Here is an 18,508-nt window from a genome sequence, read left to right as displayed (position 1 = left end):
TTAAAAACGATTTATTAAGTCACTTAATGAAGTAATAAATATTTTCGAGGCAAATGCAAACAGCTATTTCTTCAATTAATTCATTTCTACTTATAAAGGCCTCATGTTCAGAGATAAGTAATTCATTTGACAGTTTTAACTATAATCGTAAATTCATTAAAGAATGCATCTTTAGACTTGGTTATTTTCATCCCAAGATTCTTCCATCCAATACTTGGACCTCCCCGATTTTTCGAAATTTAACTGTTCACTCGCTTTAGCAAGGCGAAATAGCTGTACGAGCAATTGACAATCTGGAAGAAAAAACAATAGTTAGTTTTGCCAAAAGGGAATAACATTCAGGTGGCCTACAGAACCAAAGGCCTCCAAGCTGAAAACAAAGGTGGGATTAAAGGTGCGCAGAAGCATCGGCGAATTGAAGCGTTGCATCATAAGCAGGAGAATCCGGCGGTTGGACCTGTTCCAACCTGTCCACTGTGAGCTGTAGATGCCGAGACAAAGCCTGGAACTCTGTACAGTCACCTCGTTGGAGGCGTAGCAAATGATGAAGATCTGCCAGAGCATTACCAGTTGGTAAATGCAGGTCTTGGCCATAAAGATGGCATCCCCATTGGCCACGGACATGGTGGACATGTCATACAGGTTGGACACCAGCACCAGTACGGAGCACATGAGTTGCACGGAGCCCGGCACTTTGATAAACAGCTCCACCAGATTCTTGAACTGCGCAATTTTGTTGTAGTAGGCGGCACATTCACGCAGCTCCCTGGCGATCTTCTCGTTATCCCGCCCACTGATCACAGGGCCCAACTTTTCCAATCTAAGGACCAGCATCTGGATCTGAACCTTCAGAAAGCAAAGCAAGGAAAAGGCCACCGAGTCGTAGGTTATGTTGAGGACGCAAGTCGGCAGCAGGCAAATCGAGTGGAAGAGGTACTGCAATCCATAGCAGATTCTCCCCTGGATGCTGCACACCTCGAACATGGCCAGTGGTAGCTCCTCATAGTTGGCGAAACAGGGAACCAGGAGGATCAGTGAAGCCGTGCCAAAGGACATGATGCCATAGAAATTTCTCATATGAACAACAGCCGCTCTGGCCGATTCCAAAATCTCCCTTTCCTGTTCAGTTTTAAATGCGAACTCATGGGACGTCATCATCTCAACCAGGCCAACGAGCTTCCGGCTCTCCAACTTTAAGTGCAATAGTTTGGTCATGCAGGATATTTCGGTGGCGAACATGAAGAATACTTTCAAGATCTCCCGAACTTGGGAGATGTTATTCAGGAGCTCCAAGGCAAAAAGCAGCAGCATTATGCACAGGATAACCAGGATAAAAGCGAACCGCATGGACTGAAAGCGTCTCTGGTGATTCGTTGCCCAAATGGGAAGCTGCCAAACGCCTAGAATTTGAAAGTACCACACCTGGTACTTGTAGAAGGCACTCGCGAGCACTTGATGCTGAGACATGCTGACGATTTTCACTTTTCCAGCCAAAAACCCCACAAGGAAAGCCTTTTATAGGCCACAAGCTCAAACGATAATGAGGCTAATTATGGAAATTGACTACAGTGCACAAAAAACACAGTTGAACTGCGAAAATAACCCACCGAGCTGAAAAGCATTAGATCGAAACCAATGCTGGGATTTAAGGTCCTTATCTTCAGAGTCGAGTGAAGGCGTTGCATGAAGAGGAGCACAATCCTTCGAGAATCCTTGTTCCAGTCCACCCAAGAAGTTTTGTAAAGCTCATGGGGAAGCTCCAAGCTTCGCTGCGTTACCTCACTATTTTTTGGGGAAAAATATTACCGATGTGAATTCGATTTGGAATGTAGCCTTACCCACCCGGCATAGTAGCACAATATAAAAATCTGGCTCAGCATACACGCCTGATAGGTGATAAATTTAAATAGAGCCAGCTTCTCGTCGGACAACTAAATTGTAAAATAGGTAAGGAAATTATTGTATTTTTAAAATTATAATTAAAATACCCTACAAATTGTAAAGGGGCAAATTTTTTATTCTTGTTCCACGGGAGTCTCTTAAAGCCCTTTCTTATTTTATAAAAGAGTTCAGATTAAGCTGTAAAAAGACATTATCTACAATCGAGTATCTGGTTGGATTACACTGGTTTAGCTAACTTTGTTGGGCTTTATATGTTAATATTTGCAAATATTAAAGATCAACAACTTTAAGTCAAAATCTTGGCTTTCAAGGCAAAAATTACTTAGAGTATTTTAATTTATCTAGGAAACTAACGATAAGCCTAAATATTTTAAATATTGTCGCCCTCTAGTTACCATTCATTCTGGGTGATACAACTCCATGTATTTGTGTACTCACCAGAGCTATAGCATAAAAATTGGAAGTCAGAACCAATACGGAACAGAAGATCTGCACTGAAATCGGCTTGCAAAGGAGACGCTCCACAGTTTTGGTCAATTCCACAATGGTCATGTGGTACCGGATATTCTGCTTCAGATGCTGCTCCACGGAGCTACCGGCACTACTCAAACGGCCCATCTTGTCCAGTCGCACGGCCATAAGGTCCAGCTGGCACTTAATGAAGATGAACAGCGAGGAGCAGAGGGAATCGAAGCCTATATTGGTGAGACAGGAGACGGACAAAGCCAGGCATTGATAGCAGTACAGGAGCCAGTAGCCAGGAGAGCCAGGATTGTCGCCAAATGGATTGTATGTGCCCAGAGGAAGCTGGGACCAGTCCACGACGAATTGGGGTACTAGGACCATGCCCAGGGCGGCTAACGAGAGAGCCCCGTAGAAATCCCTAAGTTTCCGACTCCTTTCACAGGCAGCTGCCACGATCAACTCCTCTTCGACTCCTCTTGGCCGAAAATCATCCTCATCCAGCCTCTTGAAGAGCTGCTCCAGTTCCACATTATTGGCCTTAATACTCAGCAGTTTGGTGGTGTGCCCCGCACTTGTGGCCAGAACAAAGATGGCCCTCACAATCTCGGAGATGTAACTCAGGTTGGCCACCACGTGCATCATCAGTAAAAGATCAAAGAGTAGCACCCAGAATCCCATCACATGGACGTAGTTAACCTGATGGATGATTCTCCACCGGCGTTCATTCTGGTGCCACAGCGAGAATACGTTCAACAGGGCCTTTTGGCCCTTGTAAAAGATTTCCACTTGATTGCTCATTTCACTCGGGGACTTTCTTCAAACTTAAGGATAATTGATTTGGTCAAGTGTTTATATGGCTCTTCAGCAAGTACTTAAAATGCCATTAGAGGGTCTTGAATAGTTGGCTAATTATCCTCGTGTGCTCTAAACAAAAAGTGGAATACCTAAATACTAAGGTTTTAAAAGTCTTTAAAGAAATTGACAACAGATTTTGGTTTGGAAATATATCCCCACCAATCCACTGACAATGAAAGGAAATGTGGTGTTCAATTAGTATGCAACAGCAAAGTTTTTTCTGATATCCCCCATTACCAAAATGGATGCAAATTTTCAAATATTCGTTCCCTTTTCTTGCAGTGCACACCCCTTTTAAGCTCAAGTGCGTCTGTTATATAAAAATACTAAATTATTCAGCCGGCGATTATTACGCAGGACAATTTGGCATAGTCCTTCGATAAAATATACATCAACGCGTCCCTTTTTCGAGTGGGAACTGCTTGGGATCGCAACAGAAGGTGAATCCATCATCGGGGTTATTCGGGAGACCCAGGGGACAATTAAGTGGATGGCAGATATCCAGGCACTGTGGCCTCTCCCTCCGGAAGGTGTTGTTATAAGTGAGGAAGACATACAGCCCATTACCGCTGGCATCTCGCACCACCTTGTAGGTCCATTCGGGCACTGGGATCTTGGAGCCGGCAAGGAAAGCTGGCTGACGGAAGCCCCTGGCATCTGGCAATGTCAGGATACCGATTCCGCCGGACTTGATGCGGTAATAGCTCGACGGCGGAATTTGACCGCGCACCCACCTCTCGATTTTCTCCCAGTTACCATCGTTAATTGACTTGAATTGCGGAACCACATTCAGGTAGCGAAAGGTACTGCCCATTTGGTCCGCAAAAAGGAAGTCCGCCGAGGCCACCATATGCCCCCGATTTATCACCAGGGAATTGGCACTTGGTAGGTAGGACTGACCATCACCGTAAATGCATTTAAAGGCGAAGTATATGTTGGACTTGTAGTAAGCGGCGGCCTCCTGCGGACTGAACATTTCGTCAGCCACGAAGTCCACGAACGGGCGCTTGGGAACTAAAAGGATTACATTTAAGCAGAGTTATTACAAGGATGAGCTTCAGATGCACTCACAAAATGTTTTGTAGTAGACATCGCTTTGTGAGTACAAGACCCTTCCTTGCCCGGAATCAAAGCAGGTGCGATATAGCTCCAGACTCCTGCCGTCTATCGTATAGCCCACGGCATAGAGGGTCCCTGAACAATCGCCATCCCGGATCCGCGTTATCGTCGGTTGCATTGGATTGCCACAACTCATGGGGAGCGGAACTGAGAAGTGACCATTGCCCTGGCACAGAGTTTCCACCATATCAGAAGGATTACAGTACATGAAGAGAATGACCCCAGATGGAACCGTTTCCCTACGCTGCAGTTGGAGAGACCCGCTGGCATCGCGATAGGTGAAGATGCGATTCGATCGTTCTACCATATACTGGGCTATTTGACAATCGCCCCGTACTTCGCAGGCTGTCGGGATCATACGTCTTCCTACGCAAATTCGTACACTATATTTGAATAACTCACCCAGCGAGCAGAACAATAATAGGTATATTACAATGAGGATATCCATCGGCTTAAGGACCTTATTAACTGTAAATTTTAAAATATTAGGCCAAATTATGATACGGACTGAACGAGAAGTTACAATAGACTACATTTTCGGGGAATCCCCATAGCAAAATCGATCTCTATCGATATATTTTAGTAGTCTGCGATTCACATTTTTGAACCCTTATGTAAAATATTTTCGATTTGTAACCCAAAACCAATCAAATAATACACAAAAACACTTTTTTTTTGACAGTCCACTTGTGGATAACACTTTATTGCTTCTATCACATACAAAAGTTGTTGTTTGGTTGCTAGTTGAACTCTGCTTCGAAACAATTGCTCAATTCTTGTATTCGTGGTACTGTACTTGAAGATAATAATCATTATTGTATAGTTATGTTGCTTTTTTTTGGGTTTTTTTCTTTCTACTTCAAATAATTGATATTGGTTGGGTTCTACAAACAAATATATAATCGTTATATATGTGATAAGCATGCGCCATAGAAATAAAAGAAATTAAAAGTAGAGAAAAGAACGAATCGAAATGCAATCGCATCAGAGAATTAAATGTGCATATGTAGTCGTATATCGTAGGTGGTATAAAATACATATAAAATAAACAAAACTTAAAGTGAGGACTGAAAACGAAATCTTAAATATTTTGCACTAGTTCTTTAACGAAGATTTGGGGATTTTGGGGAACAGGGTTTCGGGTTGCTGGCTTTTTACTTGTTCAAAATTGCTGCGCGAAATCTCATACAAATTGAAGCTTACATAGAAAACGATTTCGATATGCTATCGAACTGCGTGTAAATGCTATAAACTATACTTGGTTGCTCGGGTGGTGCTACTACAGTGGGTCTACGTAACCATAAGATCGCTTAGTTGTTGTCCTGCTTGTTGATCAGCTTGAGGATCACCTTGCCGGCCTGCACCTCCAGGGCATAGAGGCTTCCGTCCTTGATTTCGTTGTTTAGCACCTCGTCGGTGACGGTCACAAGGATACCCGATGGACCCGATATGTACACGCAGCTTTTGTTGGCGTCGTTGAAGATATTTGAGCCGCTACCCGAGTACTTCGAGTGCATCCCCCAGTTGTTGAAGAGGGCGGCAGCAGCAGCAGCGGCGCCTCCGCCGGCTCCATTCTCCTGGGCGCTGGCCTTGGCCATGAACTCATAGAATCCTGGCATCTTGAACAACTTCTGCTGCAGCTCCTTGGCCGTGTTCGACAGCAAGTAAATAGCATTGTAACTGCAGCCGTCCAAACTGGCGTACAACGTTAGCCTGGGAGCAATGGTCCTACAAGAGGGTAGAGATTTAGAATACTTTTCGAATTTCACAAAATTTAAGCACTCACTTGGCGCGCAGAATGTTAAACATGCGAATGCCATCGGCCAGGCCGCAGATTTGAATTAAATCCTCCTTGGACATGCTATAAATAAATCACGGAATAAAAATAAATCACAAACAGACAAATATGAAATATGTGCGTTGCGGATCGAGATAAAAATAGAATTTATATATAAATAAGCCATTAAAATCCCTTATAGACCACAGTATAACGACTGGAAACCAGTCAAGTATCTGATGCGGTAGGCCAGCTATCTTATCGAGTCATTTAATAATCAAAAGGTCTATGGTTGAGTTTAGTGTCCGCTATAAATTGGTTGTGGAATCATGTTATCCTAAAGTTCTTTGCCATTCGTTCCGCTATCTTTTAGATGCCAGTCAACAAGATTACCCAAATGGTTAACTGATTGAAACATTGTATTAAATAGCCCAGCCAAATGAAATGGTAATCAAAAAACTCAAGCACTCTTAGTTGACAAATTGTCTGGGAATTATATCAACTATTAAGTTCTTATATAAGTGTTTTGCGTTGTAACTTTCATGAACCGAAGTATATCAAACAATGGTTATCACTGATATCACCTCTTCGATTAGAAAATAGATTTGTGAGTATTCGAGTCTTAACAAAAATGGTCGCCTAAAAAAGGGGTCACTAAGAATCAGATTGTGGAACTATTTGAAATCTGCTGATTAATTAAGGACTTAGGTAATGAAAAATTGCTACATCCCCATGTACTGGATCACATACCGCATGATATCCGCTCCCGAGAAGTGTGCGAACGTTGAGAGATAGGACGTGAGACGATGATTGGTCAGCCACTGCGTCACTTGCGACGGCGTCGATTCCGGCATTATGTTCTGGTTCTGATATGGACAATAAAGGGTCGATTAGTATGTTTTTAGAGGACAGAGGGACAGAGGGACAGTGACACCTACATAATCGTCGATGTCAGCGGGCACATGCTGCGGTGAGACCATGTTGGTGGCGTCCATCAGCTTGAGGGTGGGCGAGTTGGTCGAAGTCACCGAGTTAATGGCAATGGGGCTGCTGCTGGTAGCCGGCGATGCTGCACTTGGCGCAAACGGAAGCATCCCATCGTACTTGGGTATGTGCACGGGCGAATTTGGCCAGAGTTTCATACTGAAAGGGATAGGAGAAAAGAAAAGGAGGAAAGGATTAGTTAAAGGGAACCTCGAAACGGGTTCATGCAGGTCCTACAAATCCAATAGAGCTCGTTCTGTATCTGGCGTTGGCAGGAGAAACGATCCTTCAGATGCAAGCGCATGTTCACGAATGCGAGGGACTCCATCGCGGAATTCGCATTTCAAATTTCCCATCGCCCCGCTGCCCGGAGAATCTGGTTTGCTCTTCGGTGAACCACTCGCCTTGTTTACAAGCCACCCGATACGCCCTGTTGCGGCTGATTGGCGATTCAAACCCGTTCGGAAACTATTTTATATGGCTGCCTTTCTAGCGGGGAAATTTTCCAGACTTTCGTCTTTCGCCCCCCCCCCCCGCAATCGTTTCCGGTTTTTTGAATGGATAATGCCTGGCCATAGGATGGCTTTTCTGCCGCCGATCGATATAATCGATCCTAACAAAACAAGACCTTATACAATCCCCATATCATTTGCCATTATTATCTATAGTGTTCGGCCTGCAAACAAACAAAATCATTGAGCAGAAACGAAAACCGAAAACCGGTTAAAAGCAACTTTAAACTAAAAATAGCTTGGAGCAAATGCAAAAACAACAAAGCCCACGGCGCAAAATGCTCTTACCTGATCTCTTAGCGCCCAGAGATCCTTCAATGGCTCTCTATGGATCTCTCGACATCTCTCCCCTCTCTCTATATCTCTTTCTCCCGATTCTCCCAATCTCTCGCTGATAGAGGGGTTCTCTCTGCATATATCTATCTATCCACTCGCTCTCAATTCGATTGATCTTTATGATTTGGCGATCATGCAAATGACAAAATAAATGATTTCCTCTGACACTCGTTATGGGAAATTTCCACTGGAAAGTGCGTTTCAAAATTGTAGTCTTACAAAGTAAATCTCTTTCTATCTGATACAAATTATATGGTCTGCTTCCTAGCAACATACGAAATTTAATGATACCACAAAATCGAAAGTGTATTATGCTTAGATTGTTTGTTTATATTTCAAATCCACAACTACACACAAAAAAAAAACTTGGTAAAATCAACTGTAATAATTGTCAAACAGGCCCCAACCAGCAAAATTGTCAATTCTACTAAGTAAATTGTCATTTCACAACAACAAAATACACACAATTAGCAAAGACACAAACCCAAAGCAAAAACAAAATACACGTAACTATTTTAATAGTTACGTAACTATCTTTGCTGGTCAATTTTACCAAGCAAATTTTTTTGTGTGTAAGCAAAACGATTTTGACCATTTTCTTCAAAGAATTCCTATTCAAACCCAAGGAAGAACTGTACTACTAGCAACCAAAAAATTAATATTCAAGCCCTAATAATTTTAAGTTAAAATAATTTATATCTTGTAGTGTTTACAATACATATTTCTTTCGCATAAATAAAAAAATAAGAATGAAATTGAAATGGAGCGCCTTGAAACTAAAATCATGCCCTATCTTAATTGATCTTAATGGATTCCGTAAGCACTTGGCCAAAAAAAATGTGTTGCATAAAACATAAAATCTAAATCACTGCTCCTCTCTAGCCTTAACCTATATCTGAAATGTACTTAATCTAAACATGGTTGAGACCCTACCTTAGGGCTCTGAACCGAACTGTACAGACAGATAAGGAACAAGTATCTACGTTATACGTAATATGCACTTGATCTTAACTGGATGTTATGTAAATGGTTGGGACTGCAGTCGTTGGTTCGTAAATCAAAAAGCTCGGGCCGTAGCTGTCACATAAATAAGACTTGTGGAAAAATTTGCGGGCTCAATTGGAAGATTGCGGGACTGCGCAGCGAAATAAATTGTTGCTTAATTCTGGAGCAGCAGCTATGCCAGCTGGAGATGAATCTCTCTCCCCCATAATTTCCCTACACATATATCTGTGCTCCTCTGGAGAATCGAAATACTCACTATTCGGGACTGTAGCAGCCAGTAGTGGTGGCAGGCATCACCAGATCCAGCGATATGTCGTTCATAATGGTGCACTCGTAGCTGGGCTGGAACTTCTCCTGCTCCGATTGAGGACGCTTCTGGATCTTCTCTCGATCCTGTTTATGCTTACGATCAGCTCCCTTTAGCTTGAAAACCTGCGAATAATTAATATTTAATATAATATATCATTGTGCCTTGAGTGGAAAAAGATAATTTGGCGGACAGCTCTCTTGGGCGAACAAGCCCTTTTTCAAAAACTAAACTAGTTTTAGTAGTTAAACGTTTCATTTGATATTTTCCCATTTTAAAAGTCAGAAGACTAGGACGAATTAAAATTACAATTAGGATTATATATATATATATGATTATTTTTATTGGCTGAAACAGCTTATAAACTTTTATGGCTCATACACCTCATAACCAAGGTCCTGTTTAGGTAACCACCCGTAATATTCCATTAGTTCGAAGCAAATATGGTTGGAACTGAAAAACACAATGGGAGGACAGATCTAAAACATTAAACAAGGGACTCCCATGTTAACTCATTTTTAAACCACCGCAACCTGATCTCGCATACAAACATATACCATAGATTAACGGACAAATTACTGTCCGGCCAAGGGAGCTTCGACTGAAGAAGTTCTCCCACTCACCTTGATCTGACAGGCAGCTGCGTGGACCGCCTGCTTGGCATTGTTGCCGCCATTGGGAGACCGTTCCGGAGATGCTGGGGCAGTGGAGCCACTGTTTCCGCTGGCGTTGCTGTTGCCGCTGGCACCACCGCTGGTGTTACTGCCGCTCGAGCCGGTGGTGTTGGCACTGTTTGTGTTTTCTATATAGGTTTCAATCTGCAGTCGGAAGGGCACACCCTTCTCGCCGCCGTGCTTCTTTGGGGTAAATTCGGTTGAAATGCAGTTGACCTTGATGTAGACGCCGACCTCCTTCAACGGGTCCCAGAAAATCTCGACGGTGTTCAGTGAGCCGGAGCTCAGTGGCTGCGACACGTGGCAGAGGCCGTACGAGAGCGGTACGTCCACCTCAATGATGCGTTCGCCAGGGCGGGATTGCTGCCATTGCTGCATCTGCTCGCGCTCCATGAACTGCAGGCGGCGCTCGTGGAAGCAGATCTTGATCACGCTCTGCAAGAGAAGTCGAAGGGGAGGCGGTGTTGTGAGTAGTGGCAAGAAGTGAAGTCACTCGGAAAGTTTTTTCGCACACGCAGATTTCACATGTACACAGAGGGGTTCGCCTCCTAGTCAGATCTCTCAAGTCGACCGGCTTAATTGGGGCTTATTAAAATCAATTGAGCCCCCAGATACACATATTCGGTCACACAGACTTGATGACCAAGTCGCTCACTCGACAGTCGAATAATTCACCGCATCACATGACTCTCCGACTCAATTGGAGGCTGCGGACAGGGACTTTGGACTCACCTTCAGTATCTTATCCCTGTAGAGGGACAGGTCGCCGATCTTCTTCAGCTTGATCTCGTAGCTCTGGCCCTGGTTGAGGTACGTCAGAGTCTCCTCGTTGTTCTTGGTGGCAATCGAAGTGGCCGCTGCCAAAATGTACTGAAATCTGAAAGAGCAAGGCAGTGATTATAATCTGGTACCTATTAATCTATCCTAATATTGTATCTATTCTAGGTCTAGATCTCTTTCAGTTGGATGTAATATTAAGTTTCTTCTTATTCAGAGTTTTAGGTTTACAACTCTAGCAGATTTTATAGCTTTAACCAATTTATTTATCGATTGATTAAGTAGTAAAATCCAATACTTACTTGTGATCTTCGGAATGGGTGGCTCCATTGGCCGAAACGATCTCGATTTTAGCTGGATCCAAAACGCTGAGTTGCTGCTGGGGCTTGCCCTTTTCGTTCAACTCGTACTCTGTGTTGGCTAATGGCGAGCCCTGCGGTGAGCCACATCCGCAGACGAGGCCGGAGCTTACATCGTGCTTCCCAGCTCCAGCCGAGCCCGCTCCGGAAGCCGAATCCTGGCCCGGATTAGCCTGCGGCGGAGAATTCTGGCCCTCATCCAACTTGGCAATGGCCACGGAAGGCGATCCCACGGCATTGTCCAGGGAAACCTTGGGACTCGGCTTGATCTGCTCCGTCTGCGGCTCCTGCTTCAGGGTGGTCAGCGTGGGCGAGAACGACAGGAAGTTCTCACTGATCGCGGTGGAAAAACACAAATTAGCACAGATTGAAAGAAGTTGCATTAAGGGGCTATCTTACTTGTTCAAGTACGAGTTGCTGTTAAACTCGGCATTCAGATCGAAGCCAATATCATCGCTCCAGCTGCTGCGACCTGTAAAATCAAAGAACACCAAAAACTATATTTCAACCCATATCTGGCACGTTTGCGATTTCTTTTAGATTCGAACTGTTATCACAGAGTGACGCTCTCGACCTTAAACTATTGACGTCAAACTTGTGTCTTGGCCAAAATAAATTCTGTGAAGAATTTATAGCATGCGACATTTTTAAGGCCAGTTTATAATTAATTGATAAACACGTATATATAATTTCATACATCTTCGGCTAATGCTATTTTGAAAACGTGTCCCCATAATAATGTAATAATGTCTAAGTATGGAATACAGCGCGTAATTTTGAATGTTTTCGTTTTTTTTTTTGTATCTTAATTAAGAACATTTGAAGTGAATAACCCAAAAATATCCATCTTATCTAATTACCCACACAAAAAGATCAGATTTTTCCGTGCGCTGCTCTAGCGATAAGAAACTTTGGTAATTTCGGGTTAACTTTTTAAGAATTTAACTCACCAAATGTGAAAAAGTGCACTCCTTAGAATACTAAATATATTTTGTCCAAAGCTAAATTTACAATTACTTAAAAATGTTTTTACAAAATTTCTCAAAAAAATTGTACTTTAATGAATGCATGTATTGTTATGCCTCGTTAATTGATTTAATCTGTCCACAGATAGAAATTGTGGATGTGTGGGTTTCATCAGACAATACATATCTCGATCACAATTGATTCAGAGTTATCCAAGACCGAATGACGCACATCGAATGGCCGCTGCTCACTCATTTCACATTCGCGATAGTGTCACAGCCAATTGTTTGATTAAAAGTATCTGTAAATGTGGACATATAGGCGCACCAAATAGAATGGATGCTCCCGGTTAGTTCCCTTGACAAATGGCAAGGGGAAATGGCTTCAATATCATCTTATAGCCTTCGCTTATATAAACAGCGAATGTGGGAAAAAGCCGGGACAAAAGCGAAGGCCATTAGGCCCGTCGAATGATCTAAGATCGGTGCTTGCGGTTGCCCCATAATCATGGAGTTCTGAAAAAGTTTTCCTAATAGCGGATTGTTGTACGGCAAAACGCTAGCATTTAGTCTTATCTACGCCGAGTGCCGCCTGGTGGATGATAAGCCATCAGAGAGAGGGGCCGAGCACGAGATTGGAGTCAAAATTATATGGTCGGGTACCCCACACAAGCCTGTCTACCTAAATCTGTTTGTTCCGAAGTGTATCAGTGTGCCAGTCACTCGTTTCGGGGTAATTAGTCCGGGGACCCTGCGTGATTTTCGGAGCAATCTTGAATGCATATCTACAAAGTTTAAAGGGTTTCGGTTAGGGGCTTGTTCGGGCCATTGGAAAAGTACTGAGAGAAGATTTTATTTCTTTAGTGGCATTCTATTATTAAAGCTCTATTGATTAACACGAGCGGAGGTGCTAAGTTAATTACTGTTTTATGGCGAGCGATAGCGGAATTCGTTCTTAGATCCAATGTCCAGGTCCTTGCTACCGGCGGGCCTACGCATTATCCCTATAGCCAAAGAACACCAACCGCCATTGACTTTGCTGTCTACAGAGGGTTACGGCCCGAGAGCCTCAATATCTCGGAATGCTTTGAACTTAACTCTGATCACATCCCACTGATAATTAAATTCAGAGTTGCTGCGCAAAAAATATGCCATAGGCCTCGCATCCTTCCTCGAAATGCGAACATTCCACGCTTCCAAGCAGTAATTAACCGGCTAGTTAATCTAAATATGGTGTTAAGCTCTCCTGATGACATAAACGACGCTGTCGAGATGTTCTCCCGTAACATCCATATCGCTGCCGAGTCCTCAACCAATGGTCAAGTCTCAAACCCCTCCAACCGACCTCAGGCTCTTTTAAAACCTGAGGTTATGGACCTGGTAAGGCTGAAAAGATCCCTACGTCGCAGATATATTAGATCCCAGGATCAAGTCGACAAAAGAGCCTATCGCCGTGCTGAGGACGAACTCAAAAAGCTTCTGCATGAAACAAAGCGCGAATATTTCGATGATATGCTCCTCAACGCGGACACCACCAAACCATACGGCTTCAACCTTTGGAAATTAACACGAAATATAAAACGTCAGCCTCTCCGAAAGATCCCCATTAGGAAAGCTGACGATACATGGTGTAAGTCCGACCCCGAAATATCCCTAGCTTTCGCAGATGAACTCGAGAAACGTTTTCAGCCGTTCAACCTAGCGAGACCCGAGGACGTTGAAGAAACACTGGCCTTTCTTAATGCTCCTTCCCCGGAAGCATTACCGATTCAACACGTGAGTCCAGAAGAAATCTGTACTCACATACAAAAGCTTCATCCCAGTAAAGCGCCGGGTCTCGACGGCATAGACAGCCGAATTGCCAAGGCTCTGCCTAAAAAGGGAATCCTGTTCCTTGTTCTCCTATTCAACTCAATGCTACGTATCCACCACTTTCCCTCTCAATGGAAGTGTGCTGTGATAACGATGATACCAAAGCCAGGAAAACCGGAGAATCTTGTCGAGTCCTATCGACCGATAAGCTTGCTACCCACTTTCTCTAAAATATTCGAGAGAATAATTCTAAGTAGAATCTTGGGAGTAAGAAGCGTGCAGGATGCCATTCCCGACCATCAGTTTGGTTTTAGGAATCATCATGGGACCCCAGAGCAAGCACATCGACTAGTCCAGCACATCTTAAATGCTTTTGAGAATAAGCAATACAGCTCTGCTATTTTCCTCGACGTCAAGGAAGCATTTGACCGCGTATGGCATGAAGGATTACTCCATAAGTTGAAGACCCTACTCCCGACAGGCCTATTCCTTGTTCTCAAATCATACTTGCTCGATCGAAGCTTCATGGTCGAGGTAAGAGGGGAAAGGTCAAGCTTAAGATTTTCTCGTGCTGGCGTTCCTCAGGGAAGCGTCCTGGGCCCCGTTCTATACACCCTGTTCACCTCTGACCTGCCGTCTATCAATGCACCGGACACTCTTCTTGCCACCTACGCTGACGACACTGCCTTCCTTGTAAATTCCACCTGCCGTATTGAAGCATCTAGAATAACCCAGGAATTTCTTGACTCCTACGGCAAGTGGACAAACAGGTGGAATATTGCAATTAATGGCAGAAAGTCTCAACACTGCAACTTCACTCTGAGAGGACAGATCCTTCCAACGGTTGAGCTCCATAGCACCACCATCCCGCAATCTCCCCAGGCGCAGTACCTGGGTCTGATCTTGGACAAACGGCTCACCTGGAAACAGCACACTACAAAAATTGCAGCTACATGTCGCGCTAAGCTAAGGAAGCTAAACTGGATGCTGAAGTCAACAAGCAAGCTCAGCCTTGCCAACAAAGTGTTGCTATTCAAAACTATTGTGGTGCCCTCAATGACGTACTGCATCCAACTCTGGGGCGTGGCTTCTGACTCTAACGTCATGAAGGTCCAACGAGTTCAAAATAAAGCGCTGCGAACAATTACAAATGCGCCGTGGTACGTCAGAAACGTCGACCTGGCTAACGATCTCCACATGCCCTCTGTCAGGGACCAGATAAACCGGCACTCCAGTCGGTATAACGACCGCCTCACAGGACACCCCAACCACCTAGCAGCTTCCTTGGCCAACCCATTGAACAGGAGACGGCTAAAGCGAAGGCACCCCGGCGATCTCTGGACAAGAGGACGTCATGTCTCACGAGTCCTGAAGCAGTAATGCGTTTTTTGTATTGTTGTTTTAGTTTTCTATTATAAGTTATAAGATTTGTTACTCGCCATCCTGTTATGTATTCAAGTTATTTGTTCCTATTTGTACTATACGTTTTATAGCCATTAAGTTGGCTGATTAATGTAAAATTATATGAGTTACACTAAAAAAAAAAAAAAAAACTGTTTTATGGCGAGTTTTAACCATCGCAGGCTGTTAATTTCATTACGGCTACCGAAGCTCCGATATAAAAAACTGCCGAATGTTAATAAGTTTATGAAACTATTTAAAGTCGGGGTCCTCCAAAGTGCAACTCCACCTGCGCCAAGTTTGCCCAACTTCTTCAAACCTCCTCAAGTTTAACCCTTTGCCCAGCGCAACCTTTAATTGTGATCTCACGCATATGTCGTATAACTCCAATGTCTGATAGATACAGACTAATTAGCGATCATATTCCACTGTTTATACGTCACTTAGCACCCAACAACAGAAAGACTCACGTTTGTCTTATGGACTTACGATCGAATTAGTCGTTAGATTGGGTACATCTGTCTGGGCATTCCAATATACATACATTTGTATATATTCAGATTTGTACAGGGCTGTATAATCAAAGAGGCGCAACTCGGAAACGGGTTTCTCCATTACGGCAGCTTCTAATTTGCCTGCAAACGCGGGAGGGCAACGAGTTTCTGACTCGCTCCCAGATTCCAGCTGCAATCCCAGGAAGAATCATCAGCTCCGATCGAGACTTCTTTCATTCTTGATTCTTGCTTCCATTGATTGTGGGTCACCCTACATTTTATGCAAATCACTAAGCTAATTTATGACCTTTTTGCATAATTTTATCTTTTATACTTGCATTGAATTAATACTTTCGGATACATTTAAATTATTATCTGGATGAGAGTGTGACATTTTTATTTTAAATTTTTAAAAATATGATTGTTTAATATGATTGTTGGACCTGTTTTAAGTTGTGGTTAAAATTAGCAGGGAATTATTTACAAGCTTCTGGGCTTTACTTAAAAGCTAATCTTTGCTCAAATAAAAAACATTCTTAGCAAAAAATAATTCTCATATTCGAAAGCAAGGCTCTCATTATTTGGTGATAGGACTGCAGTTTTGTTACGGGACTTTATTGGAAGATTAGTCACTGTGGGTAATTCCAAGTCATCTTATTTTATTATCTGCATAGAAATTTAGACACTCAGCCGCCACAAGCGTCAATTTCATATTTCCCCAAATAAGTAACATAGAGTTTGAGCACCTGGAATCTAGCATATTTATGTACAAATAGTTTGCGGCTTATCCCTTTTAAGTTAATGGTGAAGTATAGGTTGATAGGAATCTTACCCGAGTGCTTCTCGCGCTTGTGCTTGTCCTTCTCCTGATGAGCCACTTTGGTGGGCAGCTCGCCGCTCTGCGATGCTGTTGGTGAGTTTTCACTTTGGACAATGTCCAAGGAGTCCCAATCCATTCGTCTTTTGCGTGAGCCGCTGTTCAGGTAAATGGTCTGCACGTCGATGATTTGCGGTCCCGGCGAGTCCTTCGACTGGGCGTCTACGACAATCGTAATTTGTTCGATTAGCGAGCTGGTCTCTACGAGTTCAATGGATGTCGAAGGTGATGATAATGGAGATGAGGTGAGCTGATTGATCTGGGTAACCTGATTGCGGCATTGCGGCTTACCTGTCCACGATTCCTCGGAGTTTGGCGGCGAGTCAACAAAGTTGATCACTTGCTCATAATCCGATCCAATATGCTGGTGATGGTAGCCGCTGATGAAGTGGCGGTTTTGGATCTGGAAAACCGAAACGGAGGGATTTTAGTTCGAAAACTGAATTTCGACGCCGTAACAAATTATAGAACCGAATCGGAATCAGAGAGGCAGCAACAAAGCGTGTCTAGCCGCCAACGAGGCTATGCCCTCTCAGCATTATCACTACAGTCCAGCTCGAATACTATATATGTAGGTCCGAGTCCGAACCTTGCTGATAAGGCCGCTTAAAATCTCGCCTGAGCTCTTCTAAATCCCTCTTTGTCTCTTTTTCGAGAGAGAGAGTGGGTGAAAACACCCATCGATTCATGTTTGTTTGCCGATGAGGACTCGTATTCGGCTGGATTCCATACAATTATGCGTTTGAAAGATAAGTTCGAACACGCTCGATGTGTGTAAACAAACGGAAAACGGTTCAGCTTGAAGAGCTGGGCAAAGAAGACCCAGAACTTGTGGCTATATTTAAACGAACATCCAAAAATAAGGGGACAAAAAACAGATATCGACTTGGCGAGTGAGTCGGACTGTTGACGTAACGTTTGCAACTTTTTATTAAACGCTGTTGTGCTGTTTTCCCTTCTATCTATCTGTCTACCACAACTTTGTTATATGATACACCCCGCCATATAGTATAATTAGCAATTGAACTATATATTTATATTTGCCCCAAGGCAAACTGATTTAGCTGGGGAATCTTGAAAAGTTTTTTTCGTTCAATTGTAAGGAATCTTAACGGTGGCTATTTCGATTTAACAAGCAAACTAACGATGGTTTGAAAAACAGTTGTATAAACATTTCCATCTATAATTAGTCTGGATTCTGTTGAACTTCTAATTTACTTGATGTTCTAAAGTAAACATGAAAAAATGCCCCACACTCAGCTTAAGTTCTCATTGAAACGAGTTTTTTAATTGACATTTTTAAGAAATTTTATATTTTGATTATATTTGCAACACGATACTTTTTAAATGTAATATTTTATTTGTGGTAGAATGTTTTTAAAATACCTAAGAGCATGGATACTGAAGTGTTGGTGACCTTTAAACTCACCTGATTTAGGGTTTCACTTACACTGTTGTTAGTGTTGTTGTTGGTGTTCTGATTATTGCTGCTGTTGTTGATATTATTATTCTGGTATTGATCTCGGTTTAAATTGTTGTTGAATTCCATTTGGTCTAATTCGTTGAAAAGGTTCAAATCGAACTTCGTTGAAAGGGTGCGCTGCTCTTGTTGAATATGTTCCTCTTGTTGTTGTTGATGTTGTTGAATGTGATGTTGTGGGTGGTGGCTCAAATGTTGTTGTTGTTGTTGATGATGAGAATATTGTGGATCAAATATGCTTTGTAAATCCAACAGACCGGAGTTTTGCGATAGAAACGAAAGCGCCATTCGGTACGTGAGTTAACGGCGTTGGAATCGCGTTCTTTTCTGCTTAGTCCTTTGTTGTTATTTCTTTTGTTTTTTGTTAGATAGCCGCCTGAATTATTCGATGGATTCCTCCAACCCGA

At 43.0% G+C, this 18,508-nt stretch overlaps 4 protein-coding genes across 9 annotated transcripts; all 4 read right to left on the bottom strand.

The window, feature by feature from the left end:
- Positions 1–222: 222 nt before the first annotated feature.
- LOC138912406 (odorant receptor 46a-like) lies at positions 223–1,549 on the bottom strand. Its single transcript, XM_070213215.1, has 2 exons — positions 352–1,549; positions 223–293 (listed from the first exon to the last, which is right to left on the bottom strand). Exons 1-2 carry the CDS (start codon positions 1,465–1,467, stop codon positions 240–242), a joined length of 1,170 nt encoding a protein of 389 aa, XP_070069316.1. The 5' UTR covers positions 1,468–1,549; the 3' UTR covers positions 223–239.
- A 1-nt stretch (position 1,550) lies between these two features.
- LOC108059421 (odorant receptor 46a) lies at positions 1,551–3,272 on the bottom strand. Its single transcript, XM_017144681.3, has 3 exons — positions 2,341–3,272; positions 1,843–1,931; positions 1,551–1,782 (listed from the first exon to the last, which is right to left on the bottom strand). The coding sequence occupies exons 1-3, from the start codon at positions 3,163–3,165 to the stop codon at positions 1,551–1,553; spliced, it is 1,146 nt and encodes a 381-aa protein (XP_017000170.3). The 5' UTR covers positions 3,166–3,272.
- Positions 3,273–3,286: 14 nt separating this feature from the next.
- On the bottom strand, positions 3,287–4,893 carry LOC108059422 (uncharacterized). 2 transcript variants are annotated; one of them, XM_070213216.1, is made up of 3 exons: positions 4,744–4,893; positions 4,294–4,686; positions 3,287–4,236 (listed from the first exon to the last, which is right to left on the bottom strand). In XM_070213216.1, the coding sequence occupies exons 1-3, from the start codon at positions 4,787–4,789 to the stop codon at positions 3,614–3,616; spliced, it is 1,062 nt and encodes a 353-aa protein (XP_070069317.1). In that variant the 5' UTR covers positions 4,790–4,893; the 3' UTR covers positions 3,287–3,613. The 2 variants fall into 2 exon arrangements, with proteins under 2 accessions (XP_070069317.1, XP_017000171.3); XM_017144682.3 differs by having other exon boundaries at positions 4,294–4,892.
- A 432-nt stretch (positions 4,894–5,325) lies between these two features.
- Positions 5,326–18,390, bottom strand: gem (transcription factor CP2 like gemini). 5 transcript variants are annotated; one of them, XM_017144736.3, is made up of 13 exons: positions 18,051–18,390; positions 16,913–17,024; positions 16,577–16,822; positions 11,472–11,544; positions 11,016–11,405; positions 10,669–10,813; positions 9,886–10,371; positions 9,212–9,387; positions 7,340–7,465; positions 7,057–7,261; positions 6,869–6,984; positions 6,128–6,202; positions 5,326–6,069 (listed from the first exon to the last, which is right to left on the bottom strand). In XM_017144736.3, exons 1-13 carry the CDS (start codon positions 18,387–18,389, stop codon positions 5,652–5,654), a joined length of 2,907 nt encoding a protein of 968 aa, XP_017000225.2. In that variant the 5' UTR covers position 18,390; the 3' UTR covers positions 5,326–5,651. The 5 variants fall into 5 exon arrangements, with proteins under 5 accessions (XP_017000225.2, XP_017000222.2, XP_017000223.2 ...); XM_017144733.3 differs by lacking the exon at positions 7,340–7,465; XM_017144734.3 differs by lacking the exon at positions 7,340–7,465 and having other exon boundaries at positions 16,577–16,783.
- Positions 18,391–18,508: the final 118 nt, after the last annotated feature.

Source organism: Drosophila takahashii, chromosome 2R, assembly GCF_030179915.1.
Source record: "Drosophila takahashii strain IR98-3 E-12201 chromosome 2R, DtakHiC1v2, whole genome shotgun sequence".
NCBI lineage: Eukaryota > Metazoa > Arthropoda > Insecta > Diptera > Drosophilidae > Drosophila > Drosophila takahashii.
Note: the sequence above shows the minus strand (reverse complement) of the source record. Positions and strands in the feature narration are given on the sequence as shown.